Below are 20497 nucleotides of genomic sequence, written 5' to 3'. Positions count from 1 at the left end.
GGTTTAAGAAGGAGGGGATATATGTATATATAAAACTGGTTCACTTCATGGTAAATGAACTGTAATGCAATTATACTCCAATAAAAAAGATAAAAAAAGAATAATTTAGGAGGATCTAATGTACAGTATGTTGACTATTAACTGTATAGTATTATATAGCTGAAACTTGCTGAGAGTAGACCTTAAGCATTCTCCAATATCAAAAAAACAAACCCAATCAAAAAATGGGCAGAAGATCTAAACAGACATTTCTCTAAAGAAGACAGATGGCCAAGAGGCACATGAAAAGATGCTCAACATCACTAATTAATAGAGAAATGCAAATCAAAACTACAATTAAGTATCATCTCACACCGGTCGGTCAGAATGGCCATCATCAAAAAACCTACAAAAAATAAATGCTGGGAAAGGGGTGGAGAAAAGGGAACCCTCTTGCATTGTTGGTGGGAATGTAAATAAAACCCAAATGCCTCTCAATGGATACTTTGTGAACATGACAAAATCTACCCAGTCTACGCCAGCAGCTTTCATAATGAAGACATGTGGCAGGTATTCCCACTCAGATCTGTTTTGCTAGTGCTTGGTCAGGAAATATTATCCTTTTATTGTTCTCTTTATTTTTTACAGATGGATAACATAAAATTAGGTCCTTTAATCACATTTTATATATATATATATATATATATATTTTTTTTTTAAATTCAAGATGGCTTAAGGTACTATTTAAAAAAAAAAAAACATGCTTGGCATTTTTAGACAAAACAAAAAATTTCATTAGGCCCCTGGGGTAAGGAAAACAAGAATAAAAAACAGAAAGCACAAAAAGATTGTATCACAATATAAAAGTTTCAGAAAATACACTATTAAATGAAAAGACAAAAAGCATACTGAGAAAAGATAATTAGTAACAGTTATAACAAAAGATTACCATTTAAAATACACAGGGAATGCATACAAAACACTGCAAAACCTGAAAAGCCATACACTTATGAAAGCTGCACAACCACAATCAGTCAGAAAATCAAAGTTAAGTTTTTCATCTATTATGGAGGAAGTAATTTTTATATCTGGAAAGATGGAAAGGAAAATAGTCTTGATTTTCATATCCTATAACTCAAACCTATTAATCACAGAACTCTAGAGCAGTGATTCTTAAACTTAGAAAGTATCTGCATCACATGAATACCCTGTTAAAACAGACTGCTGAGCCTACCCCTCCATTTCTCTGCCAGCAGGTTTGAGATAGGGCATGAGCACCTGCAATTTCACACAAGTTTCCGGGTGATGCTGCTGCTTCCAGCCAAAGAACCTCACTTTGAGAAGCACTGCTCTAGAGTCTGAGACACACCTGAAATTTGTGCAGAGTGACAAGAATATTCACAGTAGCACTGTTTATAGTACTAAAAAATAGAAATTATCTAAATGTCTACCAATAGAATACTGAGAATGGAAAAATATGGCATTAAAAGGAATAAAACTACATATCAATAGATTTTAAATTACTAGTGAACCAGGAGAAAACTGTATCACAGATACATTAAAATAGTTTATGTATTTTTAAAAAGCACCCCAAACAATATATAGTATTGTTCAACCATCTACATATTTTTCCAATGTGGGGGTAAAATGAGAAGTCTAGTAGAAGCTGGAACTAAACTCAGAACTAAACTCTGGGGCACAATGAGGAGTACCCCAAGAAAAAGCCATCAGAAGAGTGGTTTCAGAAGTGAAAAAAGGAGACCTTCCAGGAGAGAGCAGTCAGTAATGCAGCAGTTGTTCAAGGAAGACAACTACAATTAAGTCACTGGTGACTTTTACCTGAATAGATTCTCAAGTGGAAAAGAACAAAGACAGAATGCTATGGGATGAAATCTGACCGAAGAACTCAGAAACATTTACCAGAGAATTTAACTTTGAACCACATGCTTCAGGACTTCTACACACAGCTTGGCGAAGATAAAACAGCTTTGTAACAAGCATGCATGCCATTTATTCCTCTAAACATACTCTAAAAATAAGTAAGACTATCATAAAATTCATTATTTGAACCATGTCTTCAACCTTTTTACCCTCAGTAAGGAATGGTTTGAGGCACTCACTTCAGAGCTGTCCCTGGAAATTACTTACCATGTGTCCCGAGCAAAAAGGGTATCTTCCATAAGACTTTGTTGCGTCTTGAAAGGAATCTTTTTGTATCCAAAATACAGTGTATCCCTTTCTGCCATGGTTATCAGAAACATCATAAACCTATCTGCAGGTTAACTTAGAAAGTCTGTTATAAATGATCAGTATATATAAGCCAACTTGGTTCTGTTCTTGATTTGCTATCTTTATATTTTCTATGAAGTTCAATTTTTATCTATTACTGATTTCCTATCTTAATGTATGGACTCTTACAAATCTCACAAAGTCCACTGTTAAACAAAGGAATGAATGAACAAACTCACCTGCGATTTATTCATTTTTGGCTGTTCCTGGAAAAACGTAGACAACTCTGAAGATACACTGGGTTAGAAGAAGAGGCCTGGAGTCATGAAAGATCTGGCCTGTGTGGCAGTTCCTGAATTCTCCTTTCCTATTAAAGCTAAACACACCACTAGATAAGGAAAAAAATGTCAATGTCCCTTTGACCTTCAAAGACATGGATATATATATATATTGTTGATGACCACCTACCTAATACAACTCTAATATTACCATGTAGCTCTTGGGTATACATTTTTTCAGAGTTAAGTATTTAGCGCCTAGGGATATCTTATAACAGTTTAAGTCTCCCTTGGTGTTCATGAATTTTTTTTTAATTATAAAATTGATTAAAACAAAAATACACACAATGAATATTAATTACACCAAAACTGTTGTTAAAAAAATACTTAGGAATAAAGAAAGAAAAAGAAGAAACTCAGGACTAGGCTGTTTAACTTCCCTACTAACGTTACTAAACCTTTGCTTAGTGACTCCACAGAAAGCTATAAAAAGCAGTGCTTTAAGCAAAGACCCATGTTTTACCATTGTTGCCATTTCACAGAAGACTCTTCTATAAAACACTTGCTTTTAGTTGTATGGAAAAGTATAAACAATACTGCCTTATGAGTCAGATCTTTTAGTCTTCGCCACTAACTGATCTGAACAAGGCACTAATCTTCAGAAACAAAGAGAAAGAAATTCTATCCAAAGAGACAAAAAAACAGATAACTCTTGAATATCCTTCCTGAATGCTAAGGCAAGCAGAAGAGAAACAACATGAAGTAATGGACATGACCGGAGGGCAGTTTAGAATCCAAAAAGGATAAATGGAGAACCAAAGGAACGGAGTCTGTGTACAAAGCTAAGCTAACTGATCAGCCCCGACTGGTGGCTCTTCTCCCAAGACCCCACGCCCTGCAACACTCGCCCCTCCACAGCAAGCATTCTCTCAGCAGCCCCGCCCCCGCCCCGTGCCACCAGATCGCTGCCTGCATCTTGCTTGTATATTAAGTCCCTCCTCCTGAGCCCTTAGAAACAGGGCGTCTCGCACTCGCACGGGGGGGGGGGGGGGGGGGGGGGCTCCAGCTCAGGGCTGGGGCTAGTCTGTCAGGGACTTCGGCCCACTCTTCCCAATGGAGACGCCCCCTTCTCGCCCCAGGGGTCTACAGAGCTCCTCCCCACCATGGGTACCGACCTTTTCCCTCCTACTCCCTAAACTGCACGGAACCCCTACGGTCCTCAACCAGCCATCCTGAGCTCACTCGCCTCTCCGTCTCCAAGGGGCACTGAGCCCAGAAGAGTGCACAGACTCATCAGCCCCGTAACCGCTTCCCACGCACGGCTGGAGAAAAACAGAAGCAAAGGCGGAAATGCATAGAGGGAAAAGGTGGAACTAGGCATGCGCAGATGGTCCGCACGCAGGGCCAGACAGTCCACGCTGACCACTAGAACTTTGTTTCCCTTTATTCTCCCCGACCAGCGGGTTGGGATTGGCTGAGAGTCCAGCCCACCTGGCAGCGGAAGATTTGGACCTGAGGTAATTTAAGCAGCTAGAGCCGGTCAGGGACTTTCTCCAAAGTTACGGATTACAGCCGAGTTCTCTGTGCAGTCAGAATGCAGATTTACATACAGACAAGTAAAGGAAAACTGTTCGTCAATTTCACTTTTTTTTTTTAAATACTGGGAAATGGGGACTTAGTTGGTGGTGCAGTGGTTAAGATTACACACTTCCAGCAGGGAGCCTGGTTCAATCCCTGGTCAGGGAGCTGGATCCCACATGCCACTACTGAGTTCACATGCCACAACTAAAGATCCAGCTGCCCAAAGGAAGATAGAAGATCCGGCAACCCAGCACAGTCAAATGAAATAAATAAACAAATACTAGGAAATATATCCCATTAATACAATAAAAGAGTTATATCATCGGGTGGGGCGGGGGGGGGGGTGTGGCAGACAAGAAAGCAAGTTCATTAAAATCATGAAAGCAATAAATGAAAATAGTAGATAAATTAAGTAGATACAATCCAAAAGAAAATAGTCTTCCTCTATATATAAACATCTTGGAGAAGGGCCTGGCAACCCACTCCAGTATTCTCGCCTGGAGAATCCCATGGACAGAAGAACCTGGCAGGCTACAATCCACAAGGTCACAAAGAGACAGAGGCGACTGAAGAGACATAGCATGCATATATAAATATATTCTTTCATTTGTGACATTAAAATTACTTCATAAAAAGGGAGATAAATCCTTCCATAGATTCAATATTTTTGACAAAATTCCAATAAGAATCTCAACTAATTTTGGCATGTACTCCTTTTCTCTTTGATTTTTAAAGTAGTGTGTACATTACAAAAGCATTCTCAACTTCATCTGGAATAAAATTAAATCTAAACAGCCAGATGTTCTTAAAGTGCTGCATTCAATATGTCAGCAAATTTGGAAAACTCAGCAGTGACCACTGGACTGAAAAAGGTCAGTTTTCATTCCAATTCCAAAGAAGGGCATTTCCAAAGAATGTTGAAATTACTGTATAACTGTGTTCATTTCACATGCTAGTAAGGTTATGCTCAAAATCCTTCAAGCTAGACTTTGGCAGTATGTGAACCGAGAACTTCCAGATGTATAAGTTGGGTTTAGAAAAGGCAGGAGAACCAGAGATCAAATTGCCAACATTTATTGAATCAATGAGAAAGCAAGGGAATTCCAGAAAAACATCTACTTCTGTTTCACTGACTATGCTAAAGTCTTTGACTATGTGGATCACAACAATCTGTGGAAAATTCTTCAAGTGATGGGAATACCAGACCACCTTACCTGTCTCCTGAGAAACCTGTATGCCAGTCAAGAAGCAACAGTTAGAACTTGACATGGAACAACAGACTGGTTCAAAATTGGGAAAGGAGTACATCAAGGCTATATATTGTCACCCTGCTTATTTAACTTCTCTGCAGAGTATATCATGTGAAATGCCAAGCAGGATGAATCACAAGCTGGAATCAAGATTGCCAGAAGAAATATCAACAACCTCAGATATGCAGATGATACCACTCTAATGCCAGAAAGTGAAGAGGAACTAAAGAGCCTCATGATGAAGGTGAAAGAGGAGAGTGAAAAATCTGGCTTAAAACTCAATATTAAAAAAAAAAACAAACTAAGATTATGGTGGTTGGTCCCAACACTTCATGGCAAATAGGAGGGGAAAAAGTGAAAGCAGTGCCAGATTTTATTTTCTTGGGCTCCAAAATCACTGCAGATAGTGACTGTAGCCATGAAATTAAAAGACATTTGCTCCTTGGAAGGAGAGCGATGACAAACCTAGACACCATATTAAAAAGCAAAGACATCACTTTGCTGACCATGGTCCATATAGTCAAAGCTATGGTTTTTCCAGTAATCATACACAGATGTGAGAGGTGGACCATAAAGAAGACTGAGCACCAAAGAGTTGATGCTTTTGAACTCTGGTGCAGAGAAGATTCTTGAGTCTCTTGGACAGCAAGGAGATCAAACCAGTTAATCCTAAAGGAGATCAACCCTAAATATTCATTGGAAGGATTGATGCTGAAGCTCTAATACATTGGCCACATGATGCAAAGAGCCGACTCACTGGAAAAAACCCCGATACTGGGAAGACTGAAGCAAAAGGAGAAGGGAGTGGCAGAGGATGAAGTGGTTACACAGCATCACCAACTCAATGGACATGAATCTGAGCAAATTCTGGAATACGGTGAAGAACAGAGGAATCTGTCATGCTCTAGTCCATGGGTCACAAAGAGTTGGACATGACCTAGCAACTGAACAAACAGCCAGAAAGCATTTCAAAAAGGAGAAAGTTGTCTAAGAGAAATCTCAATGTGTATAATATTGCTCAGTTTCAACGCCATCCCTATCAAGCTACCAACAGTATTCTTCACAGAGCTAGAACAAATAATTTCACAATTTGTATGGAAATACAAAAAACCTCGAATAGCCAAAGCGATCTTGAGAAAGAAGAATGGAACTGGAGGAATCAACTTACCTGACTTCAGGCTCTACTACAAAGCCACAGTTATCAAGACAGTATGGTACTGGCACAAAGACAGAAATATTGATCAATGGAATAAAATAGAAAGCCCAGAGATAAATCCACGCACATATGGACACCTTATCTTTGACAAAGGAGGCAAGAATATACAATGGATTAAAGACAATCTCTTTAACAAGTGGTGCTGGGAAAACTGATCAACCACTTGTAAAAGAATGAAACTAGACCACTTTCTAACACCATACACAAAAATAAACTCAAAATGGATTAAAGATCTAAATGTAAGACCAGAAACTATAAAACTCCTAGAGGAGAACATAGGCAAAACACTCTCCGACATACATCACAGCAGGATCCTCTATGACCCACTTCCCAGAATATTGGAAATAAAAGCAAGAATAAACAAATGGGACCTAATTAACCTTAAAAGCTTCTGCACATCAAAGGAAACTATTAGCAAGGTGAAAAGGCAGCCTTCAGAATGGGAGAAAATAATAGCAAATGAAGCAACCAACAAACAACTAATCTCAAAAATATACAAGCAACTCCTACAGCTCAACTCCAGAAAAATAAACGACCCAATCAAAAAATGGGCCAAAGAACTAAATAGACATTTCTCCAAAGAAGACATACAGATGGCTAACAAACACATGAAAAGATGCTCAACATCACTCATTATCAGAGAAATGCAAATCAAAACCACTATGAGATACCATTTCACACCAGTTAGAATGGCTGCGATCCAAAAGTCTACAAATAATAAATGCTGGAGAGGGTGTGGAGAAAAGGGAACCCTCTTACACTGTTGGTGGGAATGCAAACTAGTACAGCCACTATGGAGAACAGTGTGGAGATTCCTTAAAAAACTGGAAATAGAACTGCCTTATGATCCAGCAATCCCACTGCTGGGCATACACACTGAGGAAACCAGAAGGGAAAGAGACACGTGTACCCCAATGTTCATCGCACCACTGTTTATAATAGCCAGGACATGGAAGCAACCTAGATGTCCATCAGCAGATGAATGGATAAGAAAGCTGTGGTACATATACACAATGGAGTATTACTCAGCCATTAAAAAGAATACATTTGAATCAGTTCTAATGAGGTGGATGAAACTGGAGCCTATTATACAGAGTGAAGTAAGCCAGAAGGAAAAACATAAATACAGTATACTAACGCATATATATGGAATTTAGAAAGATGGTAACAATAACCCGGTGTACGAGACAGCAAAAGAGACACTGATGTATAGAACAGTCTTATGGACTCTGTGGGAGAGGGAGAGGGTGGGAAGATTTGGGAGAATGGCATTGAAACATGTAAAATATCATGTAAGAAACGAGTTGCCAGTCCACGTTCGATGCACGATACTGGATGCTTGGGGCTAGTGCACTGGGACGACCCAGAGCGATGGTATGGGGAGGGAGGAGGGAGGAGGGTTCAGGATGGGGAACACATGTATACCTGTGGCGGATTCATTTCGGTATTTGGCAAAACTAATACAATTATGTAAAGTTTTAAAAATAAAATAAAATTAGAAAAAAAAATAGTTTGGCATCTGCTTCATGGTAATACAATAACCATGTTTAAGAGTATTTTTTAAATATAGTATAATAAATGTAGCATTCCAAAACAATGAGGGAAGGAAAGGAATATTCTAAACAGCAAGTCATTCCCAACAAAGATCACATGTGATACAGGTTCATATGGATTCAAGGTCTGAAATGCTTATAAAGTAAACCACTAAGTTAGTAAAGGAAATAAATAGAGATGAGAAGTTGTGACATCAAGAAATCCACACATTTAATATGAAACATTTTATAATAAAAAAATAGCAAACAACTCAGCTCTAGTTTTTAAAATACATTAACCAAATAACCAGGAAATTATATTTTTACTATTTGAAAGAAAAGAAGAATTAATAAGATCTTTAAAGCAATAAAAAGAAAAAACTTAAAATGGGCTATAGAACTGAGCAGTAGTGTAATAAAAAGAAAAAATTCGAATAAACACGTTTGAAAAAGTTGATTAGGAGAATGGAAAGAAATGCAAATGTTTAAGTAAAAACATGCAAGGTATCATTTACTGAGATTTAAATTTTTACTCAATATATAGATATATATATATATACACACACACAAAAGTTCACTTCATTTTGTCCACTTTTATAAGTTTTAACAAGTGCATAGATTTGTGTAACCATCACTGCACTCAAAATACAGAACTGCTGCCCATCAAATTACTTCATACTACCCTTCTGAAATAAAAACCTCTCACCACTTTAAACTTCTGGCTGCTGCTGCTGCTAAGTTGCTTCAGTCCTGTCCGACCCTGTGCGACCCCATAGATGGCAGCCCACCAGGCTCCCCCGTCCCTGGAATTCTCCAGGCAAGAACACTGGAGTGGGTTGCCATTTCCTTCTCCAATGCGTGAAACCAAAAAGTGAAAGGGAAGTCTCTCAGTCGTGTCCGACTCTTCGCGACCCCATGGACTGCAGCCTACCAGGCTCTTCCATCCATGGGATTTTCCAGGCAAGAGTACTGGAGTGGGGTGCCATCGCCTTCTCTGAAACTTCTGGCAGCCACTACGTATTCTTCATGCTTATATGTTCGTTTTTTCCAAAAAGTATTTTTACAAACACATATAACAAATATTATACTTAATGGCGAAATATGGAAAGTGTTCAACTGAAAAGTCAGACAAAGATAAGGATGCATACTATCTGCAACTTTATTTGGCATTTTTTCCGAAGTTCTTAGAGTAAAATAGCAAAATAATCATGTACACAGAATATTCAAATGAAAGTATCCAAAATAAAAGTTTTAAAAATTTGATACAAGTTCAATATAACAAATTTCAGAAAATTAAATTATTTTAAAGGTACTGATAGGGATAGGGACAGAATAAAGAAACAAAGTAGGTGATTAAATAGTTAACACCAATAGGGGATTGTAAGTAGAAAAAAAAATACGGTAGACCTCTGTAAGTTAATGATCACTTAGAAAGCAGCTTTGCTTAACCACAAAACCAAGCAGGCTTGTGAGCCTGCTAATAAACATGCAGCACAGCGTGAGACATGCCCCCAAACAATAAAACAACGGTGGTGTGAGACCCACATCCTGCCCAGTGCGCTAAGTTAATGACCCCCAGGACATTCTTTATGCACACACAAAACAATAATTTATGGCAAGGTGACATTTCAAAGTAAAGATCCTTATTGTACTGAGACCTGAAATAATTTTTCCATAGTGCCATGACCTGAAGAACTATGGGCAGAAATTCATAACACTGTACAGGAGGTGGTGATCAAAACCATCCCCAAAAGAATAAATGCAAAAAGGCAAAATGGTAGTCAGAGGAGGCCTTACAAATAGCTAGGAAAAAAGAGAAGCAGTTCATGACTTTGTACAAGAGACAGGGATCAAGACCATCCCCATGGAAAAGAAATGCAAAAAAGCAAAATGGCTGTCTGGGGAGACCTGACAAATAGCTGTGAAACGAAGAGAAGCAAAAAGCAAAGGAGAAAAGGAAAGATATAAGCATCTGAATGCAGAGTTCCAAAGAATAGCAAGAAGAGATAATAAAGCCTTCCTCAGCAATCAATGCAAATAAACAGAGGAAAACAACAGAATGGGAAAGACTAGAGAGCTCTTCAAGAAAATTAGAGATACCAAGGGAACATTTCATGCAAAGATGGGCTCGATAAAGGACAGAAATGGTATGGACCTAAGAGAAGCGGAAGATATTAAGAAGAGGTGGCAAGAATTCACGGAAGAACTGTACAAAAAAGATCTTCACGACCCGGATAATCACAATGGTGTGATCACTCACCTAGAGCCAGACATCCTGGAATGTGAAGTCAAATGGGACTTAGAAAGCATCACTACGAACAAAGCTGGTGGAGGTGATGGAATTCCAGTTGAGCTATTTCAAATCCTGAAAGATGATGCTGTGAAAGTGCCACACTCAATATGCCAGCAGATTTGGAAAACTCAGCAGTGGCCACAGGACTGGAAAAGGTCAGTTTTCATTCCAATCCCAAAGAAAGGCAATGCCAAAGAATGCTCAAACTACCGCACAATTGCACTCATCTCACATGCTAGTAAAGTAATGCTCAAAATTCTCTAAGCCAGGCTTCAGCAATACATGAACCGTGAACTTCCAGTTGTTCAAGCTGGTTTTTTTTAGAAAAGGCAGAGGAACCAGAGACCAAATTGCCAACATCCACTGGATCATGGAAAAAGCAAGAGAGTTCCAGAAAAACATCTATTTCTGCTTTATTGACTATGCCAAAGCCTTTGACTGTGTGGATCACAATAAACTGTGGAAAATTCTGAAAGAGGTGGGAATACCAGACCACCTGACCTGACTCTTGAGAAATATGTATGCAGGTCAGGAAGCAACAGTTGAAACTGGACATGGAACAACAGACTGGTTCCAAATAGGAAAAGGAGTACGTCAAGGCTGTATATTGTCACCCTGATTCTTTAACTTATATGCAGAGTACATCATGAGAAATGCTGGGCTGGAAGAAGCACAAGTTGGAATCAAGATTGCTGGGAGAAATATCAATAACCTCAGATATGCAGATGACACCACCCTTATGGCAGAAAGTGAAGAGGAACTAAAAAGCCTCTTGATGAAGGTGAAAGAGGAGAGTGAAAAAGTTGGCTTAAAACTCAACATTCAGAAAACGAAGATCATGGCATCTGGTCCCATCACTTCATGGCAAATAGATGGGGAAACAGTGTCAGACTTTATTCTGGGGGGCTCCAAAATCACTGCAGATGGTGACTGCAGCCATGAAATTAAAAGATGCTTACTCCTTGGAAGAAAAGTTATGATCAACCTAGATAGCATACTGAAAAGCAGAGCATTACTTTGTCCACAGAGGTCCGTCTAGTCAAGGCTATGGTTTTTCCAGTGGTCATGTATGGATGTGAGAGTTGGACTGTGAAGAAAGCTGAGCACCGAAGAATTGACGCTTTTGAACTGTGGTGTTGGAGAAGACTCTTGAGAGTCCCTTGGACTGCAAGGAGATCCAACCAGTCCATTCTGAAGGAGATCAGCCCTGGGATTTCTTTGGAAGGAATGATGCTAAAGCTGAAACTCCAGTACTTTGGCCACCTCATGTGAAGTGTTGACTCACTGGAAAAGACTCTGATGCTGGGAGGGGTTGGGGGCAGGAGGAGAAGGGGATGACAGAGGATGAGATGGCTGGATGGCATCACTGACTCGATGGACGTGAGTTTGAGTGAACTCCGGGAGCTGGTGATGGACAGGGAGGCCTGGCGTGCTGCAATTCATGGGGTCGCAAAGAGTCGGACACAACTAAGCGACTGAACTGAAATGAACTGAAAGGCAAAGGAGAAAAGGAAATACATACCCATCTGAATGCAGAGTTCCAAAGAGTAGCAAAGAAATATAAGAAAGCCTTCCTAAGTGAACAATGCAAAGAAATAGAGGAAATCAATAGAATGCGAAAGACTAGAGATCTCATCAAGATAATTAGAGATACAAAGGTATCTCTAATTTGCATGTGTTCATCATGCAAAGATGGGCACAATGAAGGACAGAAATGGTATGAACCTAATAAAAGCAGAAGATATTAAAAAGAAGTGGCAAGAATACACAGAACTGTACAAAAAGATCTTAGTGACCCAGATAACCACCATGGTGTGGTCACTCACCTACAGCCAGATATCCTGGAATGTGAAATCAAGTGGGCCTTAAGAAGCATCACTACGAACAATGCTAGTGGAGGTAATGCAATCCCAGTTGAGCTATTTCAAATTCTACAAGATGATGCTGTTAAAGTCCTACACTCAATATGCCAGCAAATTTGGAAAACTCAGCAACGGTCACAGGACTGGAAAAGGTCAGTTTTCATTCCAATCCCAAAGAAAGCAATGCCAAAGAATGTTTACACTACTGCTCAATTGCACTCATCTCACATGCTAGCAAAGTAATGCTCAAAATTCTCCAACTCAGGCTTCAAAAGTACATGAACTGAGAACTTCCAGATGTTCAAGCTGGGTTTAGAAAAGGCAGAGGAACCAGAGATCAAATTGCCAATGTCCACTGGATCATAGAAAAAGCAAGAGAATTCCAGAAAAAAACATCTACTTATGTTTCATTGACTATGCTAAAGCCTTTAATTGTGTGACAACAAACTGGAAAATTCTTAAAGAGATGGGAATACCAGACCAGACCACCTTACTGGCCTCCTGAGAAATCTGTATGCAGGTCAAGAAGCAACAGTTAGAATCGGACATGGAACAGTGTACTGGTTCCAAACTGGTCAAGGTTGTCTATTCTCACCTTACTTATTGAACTTATATGCAGAGTACATCATGCGAAGTGCCAGACTGGATAATGCACAAGCTGGAATCAAGATTGCCCGGAGAAATATCAATAACCTCAGATATGCAGATGACACCACCCTTATGGCAGAAAGTGAAGAGGAACTGAAGAACCTCTTGATGAAGGTGAGAGAGGAGACTGTAAAAGCTGGCTTAAAATTCAACATTCAAAACCTAAGATCATGGTATCCAGTCCCATCACTGCATGGCAAATAAGTGGGAAAACAATGGAAACAGTGACAGACTTTATTTTCTTGGGCTCCAAAATTACTGTGCACAGTGACTGCAGCCATGAAATTAAAAGATGCTTGCTCTTTGGAAGAAAAGCTATGACAAACCTAGACAGCATATTAAAAAGCAGAGACATTACTTTGCCAACAAATATCTGTCTAGTCAAAGCTATGGTTTTTCCAGCAGTCATGTATGGATATGACAGTTGGAGCATAAAGAAAGCTGAGCACCAAAAAATTGATGCTTTTGAACTGTGGTGTTGGAGAAGACACTTGAGAGTCCCTTGGACTGCAAGAAGAGCAAACTAGTCCATCCTAAAGGAAATCAGTTCTGAATATTCATTGGAAAGACTGATGCTGAAGTTGAATCTCCAATACTTTGGCCATCTGATGTGAAGAACTGACTCATTGCAAAAATACCCTAATGCTGGGAAAGACTGAAGGCAGGAGGAAGAGAAGGGGATGACAGAGGATGAGATGGTTGGATGGCATCACCAACTCAATGTACATGAGTTTGAGCAAGCTCTGGGTGTTGGTGATGGACAGGGAAGCCTCACGTGCTGCAGTCCATTGGGTCACAAAGAGTTGGACATGACTGAGTGACTGAACTGAACTGATGACAATCCTGGCTTGACAATATAAGGACAAAATACTGCCCTGCTTAATCTGGAGGAAGAGCTGATGATGGAAATATGACATCTAATCAAGAATGAGGAAGAAAGTCGTCATTTCCCCATCTCCACTTTGATTATAAAACTGTATCTTACTAAGTTCTTAGGGTGCAACACCCCCTCACCCACCTGCTTCTAAGCCTCACAAGTGACTTATTCTAATAAATCACTTATCTCTCACTTTTCCTCTTGCTGAATTCTTTTCTGTGCTGAATCATAAAGGACCAGGCTCTTTAGAGCTCTCTGAAACACCACCTAACAGTTTCAGTACAACAAATTATAGCATGAAAATATGAAAATCTTTACAGAAACTACAAAATATAATGAGGGAAAATTTTTTGTTTGTCTGGGAGATCGTGAAGGACAGGGAAGCCTGGCGTGCTGTGGCCCATGGGGTCGCAAAGAGTTGGACATGACTGAGCAACTGAACAACAACAAAATTTCTCAGTGGAAACTCTATAGACCAGGAGAGAATGAAATGTCATATTCCAAAGACTGAAAGAAAAAAATATGCCTGTGAACTTATCATTCACATATGAAGGAAAAATACTTTCCCAGACAAACAAAAGCTGAGGGGGTTCATTACCATTCAACACACCTTGAAGAAATGCTGAAAGAAGTTCTTCAAACTGAAATGAAAAGACACTAATGAGAAACATGAAAACATAAAGTATACAACACATTGGTGAAAATAAATATACAATCAGACTTCAAAAACTCTAATTCTATAATAAAATGGTATGTTAAACCACTTACCTAAAGTATAATGGCTAAAGGAAAAGAGTATTAAAATAATTATAGTTATTATGCACTAGTGAATATATAATATACAGAAGTAAAAAGTGATATCAAAAATATAAAAGAGGGAGTAAAAGTATGAAGCTTTTGTAGGCTATCAAAGTTAAGTTGCTACCAGCTTTAAGTGGACTTTATTAGTTATGAGATGTCTCATGTAAACCTCACATTAACCACAAGGTAAAAAACCATAATAAATTCACAAAAGAAAGAAGAAATGAGACACAGGATACCACCACAAAAATCACAAATTTACAAAGGAAGGCAAGAAAAGAGGGGAAAAGAATATGTGGAGATACAAAATAAGCAGAAAGCAATTAAGATGACTAGTACATGAATTGATTTCACCAATCAAAAGGTTGAGTGGCCAGACTGATAAGAAAAACAAGGCTCAAGTTATATGCAGTCTACAAAAGACTCATATCAGCTTTAAGGACCTACAGTCTCTAAGTGAAGGAATGGAAAGGCAAATCATATGCAGGCTGACATCAGAGGAAAGCAGGGATAGCTATACTGTATCAAAGACAATAGACTGTATGCCAAAAATGGTAACAAGACAAACAATGTCACTATATAATGATAAAGGGGTCAATTCATGATGAAGATACAATTGTAAATATATATTCACCCAATATCAGAACACCTAAACATATTAAGCAAATACTAATAGATCTAAGAAAGCTGAGTGCCAAAGAATTGATGCTTTTGAACTGTGGTGTTGGAGAAGATTCTTGAGAGTCCCTTGGACTGCAAGAGATCCAACCAGTCCATCCTAAAGGAGATCGGTCCTGGGTGTTCATTGGAAGGACTGATGCTGAGGCTGAAATTCCAATACTTTGGCCACCTCATGCGAAGAGTTGACTCATTGGAAAAGACCCTGATGCTGGGAGGGATTGGAGTCAGGAGGAGAAGGGGATGACAGAGGATGAGATGGCTGGATGGCATCACCGACTCGATGCACATGAGTTTGGGTGAACTCCAGGAGTTGGTGATGGACAGGGAGGCCTGGCATGCTGCGATTCATGGGGTCACAAAGAGTCGGACACGACTGAGCGACTGAACTGAACAGAACTGAATAGATCTAAAGGGAAAAATATATAACAATGCAATAATAGTAGGGGACTTCTAATATAGTCTATTGCTGAAAATAGCCTATTTTCAACAAGGGTAGATCATCTAGACAGAAAATAAAAGTTGGACTTGAACCATACATTAGGCCAAATGGACTTAACATATTTATAGAACATTCCATTCAACAGGAAGGAAATTAAAAAATATACTGAAACAAATGAAATGGAAACACAACAAACAAAACCTCTGAGATACCGTAACACTAGTTTTGAGAGGGAATTTTACAGCCATAAATGCATATATTAAGAATTTAAAAAGCACTCAAGCAAACCACCTAACTTTACATATTGAAGAACTAAAAGGAAGAGGAAGAAACTAAGCCCAAAGTTAGCAGAAGAAAGGAAATAACAAAAATTAGAGCTGACAGAAATGAGACCACAAAAAACAATAGTAAAAATCAACAAATCTTAGATTTCAAAAATCTAGGTTTTTACAAAAAGAAAAACCAGAAAATTGACTAATCTTTAGTTAGACTCACTAAGGAAAAGAGAGAGGACTCATATAAATGAAGTAAAAAATGAAATAATTGACACTACAGGAATACATAGAATCATAAAGAGACTACTATGAACAATTATATGTGAATTTATCGGAAAACCTAGAAGAAATGGATAAAGTCCTAGACACTTAAAACCTACCGACTGAATCATGAAGAAATAGAAAATCTGAAAAGATCAATAACAAATAAAGTGAATCAGAATCAAAACCCTCTCAACACAGATAACCCCAGGACCAAAAGGCTTCATAGATGAATTCTACCAAACATTTAAAGAAGAGTTAAAGCCAATTCCTCTCAAACTCTTTCCCAAAATTGAAGGGGGCAGAACACTTCCAAACTCATCCTATGAGGCTAGTGTTATTGAATACCATGATACCCTGATACCAAAGCTAGATATGGACACCACAAAAAAGAAAAGGATAGAATAAAATCCTTGATGAATATAGATGCAAAAACTCCCAACAGAACATTAACAAACCAAATCACAACACAAAAATATTATACACCATGACGAAATGGTACTCACCCCTGAGATGCAAGAATGGTTCAACAAACATAAATCAATCAAAGTGAGATACCATATTAATAGAATGAAAGATAAATATCACAAGATCATCTCAATAGATGCAGAAAAAAACATTTCATAAAATATAATATCTTTTCATGATTAAAAAAAAATCTGAATAAGATATCAGGAACTACCATAATCCTGAAGGTTTATGTGGTTTTGGAGAAGAGAAACAGAGGGTGTGAAAAGATCAGAAATGTCAACTCTGTGCTTTGGAAATTTTATCAGAGGATATACCACCACAACTAGCCAAGAAGGGTGTGTTGAACTATCAGATTTGACTAAAACCTGGAGAAATACATCCCTGAGGCCCATTCTAACCCACAAACTCTGCAATGTCAAGGGGTCTACCCAGGGCTGCCTAGAACTTCCCTTCCAGAGAGCAGTGTTTTTTAGAAGTGAAGGGATAAAGAATATATCACTGTGAAAAGTTTTTGTTTTTATTTTTTTCTAAGATCCCCTTATCTGCCTAAATTCATCCATCATAAATGCTTCCTTCTGGGAGAAATTACCAGGGAAGATTGGCTCCTCTGACAGAAGACAAGACGTTGGCACACTGGACTTCCCCAGTGGTCCAGTGGTTAAGAATCCACCTGCCAATGCAGGGGAAATGGGTTCAATCCCTAGTCTGGGAAGATTCCACACATCTCAGAGCAACTAAGCCGGTGTGCCACAACTAGTAAAGCCTGTGTGCAAAGATCCAGCACAGCCAAAAAAAAAAAAAGTTGGCACCAGCATAAGAAACTGTCTAAACAGACATCAGAAAACTATCATATCTCACATCTAATCTTCTAAAGGCCCATGTTTCTCTTTCCTAAATTCATTTTTTTCTCATAAATGGTCTTTTCTTCTTTCCCCCTATTAATATGGTATATATGCCCCAAATTCTGCTTCTTTGAATCACATTTTTCTGTGAACACTCCTGTATGTACATGAATAAAAATCTTGTCTTTTATCTAAAAACAGCAACAAAACCTAAACAAATTGGATACTGAAGGAATGTGCCTCACAATATAGGGGACAAATACAACAAGCCCATGTGCTATGCTTAGCCACTCAGTTGTGTCCGACTCTGCGACCCTATGGACTGTAGCCCACCAGGCTCCTCTGTCCATGGGGATTCTTCAGGCAAGAATACTGGAGTGGGTTTCCATGCCTTCCTCCAGGGGATCTTCCCAACCCACAGATCAAACCCAGGTCTCCCATACTGCAGATGGATTTTTAAACCATCTGAGCCACCAGGGAAGCCGTCATCGTACTCATTGGTGAAAAGCTGAAAGTTTTTCCTCTGTGATCAGAACAGGCCAAGGGTGCCTGCTCAGCACTCTTATTCAACATGGTAATGGAAATCCTAGCTAGAGCAATTGGGCAAGACCAAAAGATTGCAATAAATAAAAGGCATCCAAAATGGAAGCAAAGAAACTGTCATTATGTGTAGATAATATGATCTTATATGTAAGAAATTCCAAAGAATCAACCAAACAACAGTGAGACTGAAACAAATTCAGCAAAGATGCAAGACATAAAAATCAATATACAGAAATCAGCTGTATTTCTATATACTATTAATGAAACATCTGAGAAAAATAAAGAAAACTACCCCATTTATAATATCATCAATACAATAGTAAACATAAGAATTAAGCAAGGAAGTGAAAGACCTGTATAATGGAAAAAAGAAGATGTTAAAAGAAATGGGAGAAAACACAGATCAGAAAAACTAATATTGTTAAAATGTCCATACTAAGTTCCATTCAAGATGGCAATGTAGGAGGCTCCTGAATTCTCCTCCTCCCATGGACACACTGAACTCAGTCACTTCCTCCTCCCTGAAGACTGCCACAGCTCCTCTTCCTCTCAATATTATGGCAGTTCCAGCCCAGGAACAAAATTCCAGAGACCAGGATCATCAGCTCACAAGTAAACATGGGCACCATTTATGGTTGCCAATCCCAGCTTCCTTTACTGTTTCAATGAATGTGACTCAGAGACCCATGTGCGGGGAAGAAACGAGAGGCCTGAGTACATACCAGTAGTCCTCTGAGCTCTGAATACATGGGCTTTCTCTGGTAAGGTTCTCAGAACCAGTTTAATTTTCAACTAAGTCTGTGTTTTAATTTATAGCTTAACATTATTAGCTAAATTAAAGCAGTAAAACTGTATGATTTATTTATTAAATACAAAATGTTTTATTCTTTGAAAATAAGTCTAAACTTAGAAAATTTGCAAGAATAGTACAAATAAACATTTTTTTCCTCTGAACCATTGAAAGTAGGTTGCCAACATGATGCTCTATCATTCCCTAATACTTTAGTAACAAGAATACTCTACACAGTTATATTTTAACCATCAAAACCAGGAAACTAGCACCGTTACTTACCACCTTTTGACCCCAATTGAGTTTCACCTATTTTATAAATAATTTTCTGTAGAGCAAAATGATTCAATCCAGGATCACACACTGTGATTTCATATCTCTTTAGTCTCTTTGAAAGCGGAACACTTTCTCAGTTTCTTTTAACTTGCAACATCTGAAGGACTTCCCTGGTGGCTCAGTGGTAAAGAATCCGCTTGCCAATGCAAAAGTGGGTTTAATCTCTGCTCCGAGAGGATACTACATGCTGTGGAGCAACTAAGCTGGTGCACCACAACCACTGAGCCTGTGCTCTAGGGCCCAGGCGCCACAACTGTTGAGGCCATGTGCCGTAACTACTGAAGCCTGCACACCATAGAGCCTGTGCTCTGCAATACGAGAGGCAATCACAACAGGAAGCTCGCACACTGTAACTAGAGAGTAACCCCTGCTCTCTGAAACTAGAGAAAAGCCTGCACAGCAGTGAAGATGCTGCACAGCCAAGAAATAAAGAAAAATTTTAAAAATTAGAAGATTATAAGCCAGTATAATCTTTGAACAATATTCCTCAGTTTGGGTTTGTCTGATGTTTCTCCTGCTTAGACTTAGTTATGCATTTTGGCCATGTTCTTCTGATGATGGCATCCTATCAGATATGTATGCTCAGTCACTCAGTCAGGTCTGACTCTTTGTGGCCCCAAGGACTGTAGCCTGCCAGGCTCTTCTGTCCATGGAACACTTTCCAGGCAAGAATACTGGAGTGGGCTGCCTTTTCCTGCCTCAGGGGATCTTCCTGATCCAGGGATTGAACCTGTGTCCCTTGTGTCTGCTGCACTGGCAGGTAGATTCTCTACCACTGCATCACCTGGGACTCAATTTGTTTCAATATTACTTATGTTAACTTTAATCACATGACCACGTTGAGTTATTCCACTTTTTCCATTGTAGAGTTACTTTTTCCCATCGTAACCACATTTGAGTCGGTCACAACTGAGCGACTGAACTGAACTGAACCACATTTCTGTCCATCCTCCCTGCTTTGTCAACAGTATATGCTTAAGGAAGACTATAAGGATGGAGGGAAAAGGGACATGCTCCTTCCTGTTTATTTCCTGGGGTCTTCCCGTTTGCTTCACATGCTGTGTCACTGCAGCAATACTACTTCACCTAGGCAGGCACAGTGCCTCCTCCGAGCAGCAGCTAAAACCAGCTGAATTTTTCTAACGCTTGCAAACCAGCATCATCATACCTCATGAAAGACACCAGTGTCAGTCAGCCAGTACTTGCTCAGTGGCCAATACAGATCCCAGTCTCATGAGCCCCCCTCTTCTGGGACCAGAGATACCTACATCAGCAATCTTTTCAGAGGTCTGCACTTCAACTTGGAGGGATGT

General features: G+C 39.2%; 1 protein-coding gene across 8 annotated transcripts in view; it reads right to left on the bottom strand.

Moving 5' to 3' along the window:
• The window catches only part of ZNF33B (zinc finger protein 33B), a 99077-nt gene that overhangs the window by 53398 nt on the left and 25182 nt on the right, over positions 1-20497 (bottom strand). Inside the window, exons 1-2 of one of the 8 annotated variants that reach the window (XM_024986661.2) lie at positions 3662-4081; positions 2448-2584 (exon numbers count right to left, since the gene is read on the bottom strand). The exons of 4 other annotated variants lie outside the window; for them this stretch is intronic. In XM_024986661.2, coding sequence (XP_024842429.1) covers positions 2448-2462 — 15 coding nt within the window. In that variant the 5' untranslated portion in view covers positions 2463-2584; positions 3662-4081. 8 annotated transcript variants of the gene reach the window in all.

Source organism: Bos taurus, chromosome 28 (assembly GCF_002263795.3).
Source record: "Bos taurus isolate L1 Dominette 01449 registration number 42190680 breed Hereford chromosome 28, ARS-UCD2.0, whole genome shotgun sequence".
Lineage (NCBI taxonomy): Eukaryota > Metazoa > Chordata > Mammalia > Artiodactyla > Bovidae > Bos > Bos taurus.
Note: the sequence above shows the minus strand (reverse complement) of the source record. Positions and strands in the feature narration are given on the sequence as shown.